General features: G+C 43.7%; 1 protein-coding gene across 2 annotated transcripts; it reads right to left on the reverse strand.

The window, feature by feature from the left end:
- Window positions 1–561: 561 nt before the first annotated feature.
- MRPL18 (mitochondrial ribosomal protein L18) lies at window positions 562–5,235 on the reverse strand. 2 transcript variants are annotated; one of them, XM_008531465.2, is made up of 4 exons: window positions 5,097–5,235; window positions 4,600–4,786; window positions 1,459–1,690; window positions 562–939 (listed from the first exon to the last, which is right to left on the reverse strand). In XM_008531465.2, exons 1-4 carry the CDS (start codon window positions 5,146–5,148, stop codon window positions 835–837), a joined length of 576 nt encoding a protein of 191 aa, XP_008529687.1. In that variant the 5' UTR covers window positions 5,149–5,235; the 3' UTR covers window positions 562–834. The 2 variants fall into 2 exon arrangements, with proteins under 2 accessions (XP_008529687.1, XP_070458800.1); XM_070602699.1 differs by having other exon boundaries at window positions 1,608–1,690; window positions 5,097–5,231.
- Window positions 5,236–5,398: the final 163 nt, after the last annotated feature.

The following is a 5,398-nucleotide window of genomic DNA, read 5'->3' on the forward strand; positions in this document are numbered from 1 at the left end:
TAGGGTATACATTTAAAAATGGAAGGGAAAATGCTCTGGAAGCCACCTTAACTGCTTACAGGTTCTTCCGCCCCAGATTCGTCTTAATTGCCAGAAAGAGTTAACACCTTACTTTGATTTAATCAACTCCTTTAAGAGAACTGCCCTGATTCCCACCTACCCCAGCTTCAATTTTAGATCAACTTCAATGCCCCTCAACCTCCACCTGTTATCTAAGAAATTTTCACTTCGTGGCAAATTTAGTATCCACTAACTCTGTCTGTCTCCACCTCCATTCTCAGTTCCTCACTGCTCCCTTGCAAATCTGGTTCTGTCTCGTAGGATCCAGGAGCCCAACTGAGATCAGGATTTGCCCCTTTTATCTTCACATTACTGTTTATAATAAATTGATTGATGGTGACGTTGCCTATCAAAAAACCACCTGTAACCCTGAGCAGCAACAGCTATCATTTATTGAGAGCACCCAGAACGAGGCCGACACGGTAACAAGTGCTTTGCATCAGCCTCATGCTTGTGTTACAGTGAGCTCAAAGGCGGAGAAAATTCCATGTAACCAGAAGATGAGTTCATAATGTGCCTTTATTCTCTAACTTATAAACAATGTTTAATTTGTTCTTCAAAAGTTAATTATAATTGGTGACAGCGTTTCTCAGATACATGTCTCATGTCCAAGAGAGGGGAAGAATTTAGCCCTTGATTTAAAAAAAAAACACAAGGCGAGGACGGGATAACCTTAACTACTAATAACATTCCACCATCACATTATCGTCTAAAACTTCCAAGCCGGGTGTTCCTCCAGATGCTCTCTTCCGATGGACGTAAGAGCCAACAGCTTTACAGTGACCCGTTCCCAGCACCACTTGAATTTCCTTCATAGATTCTCCGAGGCTCCTGCAGCACCACGCCGCCTTCTGTCATAGCACTCTGCAGTCGTTTCAGCTGGTTTTAAAGAGCAGGAAAAAGGAAAAGATCAAGTCAGCACCACCAGTGAGCTGCCGATCAACAGTTCACTTCCCCAGAGGAAGAAAAATAACAAGGAGCAAATGCTCCGTGGCACCACCTCAGGCTACATCAGTTTTTCAGAAAGAGATCTTAATGTCACAGATATGAAAAGAGAATGTAGAGATGTCAAGGATTAGCAGCATTTAAAAATATGATATAGACAAGACGTGAATATACGACAGCGAAGTAGAGTGGTTGACACCATGGCTATAGCATCAGTCACCCTGTGACTCTGGGCATGCCAGCCTCAGGGTACTTCCATACAGAACAGGAGAACACCAGTCCTGACCCATGGGCTGCTGTGAGGATGAAACAACAGAATGCAGGTCAGGATACTCACCTCAGGGTCTGACACACAGAAAGAACTTGATAAACAGAACTATTATTATTATGTGAGTATCTGATGTCGCAAACTCACACACCACCTTTTACACAAGTACATGAAAACTAAAATACCGAGTCTGAGGCTGCCTCCCAGGGAGTTGGTTGGTAGACCATGAAGTTGATTCCTGCCTCTAAGCATCGCTCTGCCAGCACTCGTCCTATACTCTCACAGGCCACCACATTTTTGGTTCGATAAAGGTGCTTTTTAATAGCCCATTCGCGCGTGGATGCTGAAACCACAACCTTGCCACTGCGATGCTCGACAAGTGCCTCTATGTGATGCTGAGTCTTTATGACTCGCAACCTAAAGGAGGTGAGAAAAGAATAAAATCAGAAAAGAATCCTAAAGATAAATGACCTCAGGTGAATAAGCCTAAATCTTTCTCAAGACTGTAACCTTTGGTTCATTTACTTCAACATACTTAACCTGGATTTTACAGGAAAAGGTGCTTTTCCTCTGCATTTACGAGGACATCCTCAATAATAATAAACCAAACATTTCCACCTCACCTCAAAAATCCAGGAGAAATTCGGTATTTCTGAAAGCTGAGATTTGTTTATACAGCATCTACTTCCCAAAGCATTTGAGGAGGCAGAGCTAAGTTGCTGATGCTTAGATGCGTAAGGATATGCTTACTCTATGCTTTTACTTCCCAGCTAACACCAAAATAAACATACGATGGATCAAAAGTTTAAATGTAAAAACTGAAATCGTAAGAATACGAGAAGCCGACGTGGGAGAATTTTTTGAGAGTTTCAAAGTAAGGCAAGCCTATTTAAATATGACAACAAACCATGTCATATGGCTGTTGTAAAAGAAAAGATTGACAAAGTTTTCTGCATGATACAAAACAAAAAAACCAACAGTAAAATCAAGTCAAAAGGCAAGCAATAAAACAAAAATTTTAAACATATATTGTTCAAAGGATTAATTTCCAAAATATGTAAAAAACCTCCGACAATCAATAAGAAAGTGACAAATAATAGAATAGGCAAACGATTTGAACTGACTATTCATAGAAAAGGAGAATATTAATGACACAAACCCATGAAAATATACCTAATCTTACTGATCAAATGCATGGACAACACAATTCATTGCAACACTGTTTGGAATCATAAAAGATGACCATCAATAGGGAGCCAGTTAACCAAACCATCCACGCAATGGTATTCAACAGTTTCTAAAAAGAATGAAGTAGCACTTTATGACTATGATGATGCTAACATTTATTGAGGACTTACTGTGCCAGGCACTGTCCTAACTATTTATAGGTATAGCTCATGTTTCAAAATGATCCCTTATTATTTTCAATTTTTTTTAGGCTGCAGAAACTGACAGAGAAAGGTTAAGTAACTTTAGCAAGATGACAACCAATGGTAAGTAATGGAGCTGGGATTGAAGTCCAGGGGTCTGGCTCCAGAGCCAATGTCCCTAACCAACACAAAGGACGTCCAAGACATATTTTTATGGGGGATGCAGAACAGTATACGTGTGCTAAGATTTATGATTTAAAAACTACAATTTATACTTATGTGCATAGATTATCCCTAGAAGATCATATAAGAAACAGTATTCCTTTGGATTTTATAACACGTGTATATATATCACACATTTAAAAATTAAGCTCAATTAAAAAAAACACTGGAATTAGAGATTACACTAAGATTCTTAGTGTGAAATAGGAAAAAGAGCATTAGATTTAGAAATGTGGGTTCTACTCCTGGTCTTGCCAGGATCCCTAGTAAAAATCACAATTTCTTAAACTTAAGGGATCAACAAAGTGTTTCTGTGAAGGGTCAGAGAGTAAAGATTTTGGGCTCTGTGGGCCATCTGGTCTCTGTCGCGACTGCTCCACTCAGTTACAGCAGCACTACAACAGCCAGGTGACAACGAGTGTGTTCCAGTACAACTTGCTTTGTGGATAATGAAATTTGAACTTGATGTAATTTTCACATGGCACAAAATATTATTCTTTAGATTGTTTTCAACCTTTTAAAGAAAACGTAAAAATGTTTAGCTTGCAAGCCAGCATTGGCCCATGGGCCATAGTTTGCTGATCCTTGACTTAAACCATTTGTTAAAAAAAGGGGACGGACTCATCACCTCTAAGGTCACTTGGTACTGTAAATGCCAAAATTCTATACTGATAATACTGCCAATAGGGCAGATAGGAAAAAAAAGGGGGAAATAGTTTTCTAATTATTTAAATGATTCAAATATTAGGTAAAAGTAATAGGTTAAGTGTGGGAAAGAATTTTAGACTTAAAAGCTAGATTATTTAGAACTGAACTGCCTACTCCTTTCTTTGACTCCTCTCTGTACTCACTAAGTAAACACGCATCAGAGTGACTGTCACACTTGATTATCCCTATTCCGTCTTCCACTACAAAACTGTTAAAACTTTTGCTGACGGGCTGACATGACATCTACTTCATCTTTGCATCGCTTGCATCGAGCACAATGCCCATGAGCTAATATTGGCCTAATGTTTGCTGAACAAATCTGTCACACTGTTATGATTTTTAACTCATCCTCATATGGGGAAAATTATTGTACCTGCTACATAAAGTAGTTTTAAGAATCAAATGAGAAAAAACACATAAAGCAACTAGCATAGCGCCTGGCAAATAGAAAGTGTTCAATAACGAACAGACTCCTGACTGGTCTTCCTACTTCTACTCTTGCCCCCTTAAACTTCTCCCCAAGGCAATCACAATGATCTTGCATTCAGGCTCAAACTTCAAATCCTCTCCTAAAATCCCACTGCAGTGAAAGCGAAGTCTGTAATGCTTACTTCCCTTACAGCGCTAACGATGTGTCTCCTACCTCCCCCTCCATTTCCATCTTACACCCTTCGCCACTTTGCCCACTGGGCTCCAAGTACGCAGGCCCTTTAGTTCCCAAACACAGCAAGCTCATTCCCACCCTAGCTGTTTCCTCTGCTGGGAAGGCTCTTCTTGGCAGATAGTCTGGCTTCTTCCTATCTTTCAGGGGGGCCTTAGTAGGCAACACAGTCAGCCCCCCATTCTACATCATCCCCTTTAGATTTTCTCCGTGACACCTATTTATTTCTTGCTTGCCCCCCTGCCCTCCGCAGTCGGGCTCCTGAGAGTCCCCAGCAGCACCTGGCCCGTGCGCCGAACGAACAGATGAGAACTCCGCAGGGCACCGCGCACCGCTGTCCATCACTGACAAGCAGCCTGCGTTACCTGTGCCAGAACTCGCGGGAGGGCCACACTGTCCCCCAGCCCCGCTCTTTCCTGGCTACAGCCAAGAGCTCCAGATTGCGGGGGTTCCGATTGGTGAACTCGGGGGCAACCGCTTCGTTGTCCAGAGGGTCCCTGTGAGGCTTCACGGCCGGCGTGGATCTGGTGGAGAGCGCCGCGACCCCGCACCCTGCGGACGGAAACCACCGCACGGATCTTAAGGAACGACGAATACGGACAGCGCGAGAATACGATCTACTACCCAAACCCACCCACCCCCAATCTCCGCGCCGGGAAGGGGGACAGAAGGGATGTTCGGTCACAAGCTGTAGTCCTCGCTCGCAGACCTTGGTCCTTAGCTGTCTGAGACGATCATCGTAATGCGGCTACCCCGTTTACTTTTCGGTGGGTATCCCGAACACAAAATACGACCTAATATGCATTTATTGTGCAGACACTGGGGGGTCATCTGAGAGTTTAAGTGAAGCAAGATTCATTACCGGGGTTCCTGCAAACCGGCAACAACTCCCACAACCGCAACCGAAGCGCCATCGCTGGGGAGATCGCGGGCAAAGTCTCGGAAAAACCTCGCCTCCCCTCCTCACCGGGGTCCCTGCGACTCGCCGGCCGCAGCCATGTTAACTCAGGGAAGGTCTGCGGATCGCAGAGAGCATCGGCGCCGCGACCAGGGACGAACAAGCCCCCTGCCGCTGAGTGGCTGAGAGGGCAATCTGTTACCTCCGCTCCTCCAATCACCGCTTACGCTGGGGGCACGCAGACGCTGGGGGCAACCAATCAACTC

Source organism: Equus przewalskii, chromosome 32 (genome assembly GCF_037783145.1).
Source record: "Equus przewalskii isolate Varuska chromosome 32, EquPr2, whole genome shotgun sequence".
NCBI classification, from domain to species: Eukaryota; Metazoa; Chordata; class Mammalia; order Perissodactyla; family Equidae; genus Equus; species Equus przewalskii.

Excerpts from the sequence above, each read along its gene's own strand:
- MRPL18 (XM_008531465.2), bottom strand. The coding sequence starts at position 5,148 with ATGGCGCTTCGGTTGCGGTTGTGGGAGTTGTTGCCGGTTTGCAGGAAC. Across the intron at positions 4,787-5,096 it reads GCCGGTTTGCAGGAACCCCG|GGTGCGGGGTCGCGGCGCTC; the intron begins GTAATGAATCTT and ends TTCCGTCCGCAG. Across the intron at positions 1,691-4,599 it reads TCCCGCGAGTTCTGGCACAG|GTTGCGAGTCATAAAGACTC; the intron begins GTAACGCAGGCT and ends CACCTCCTTTAG.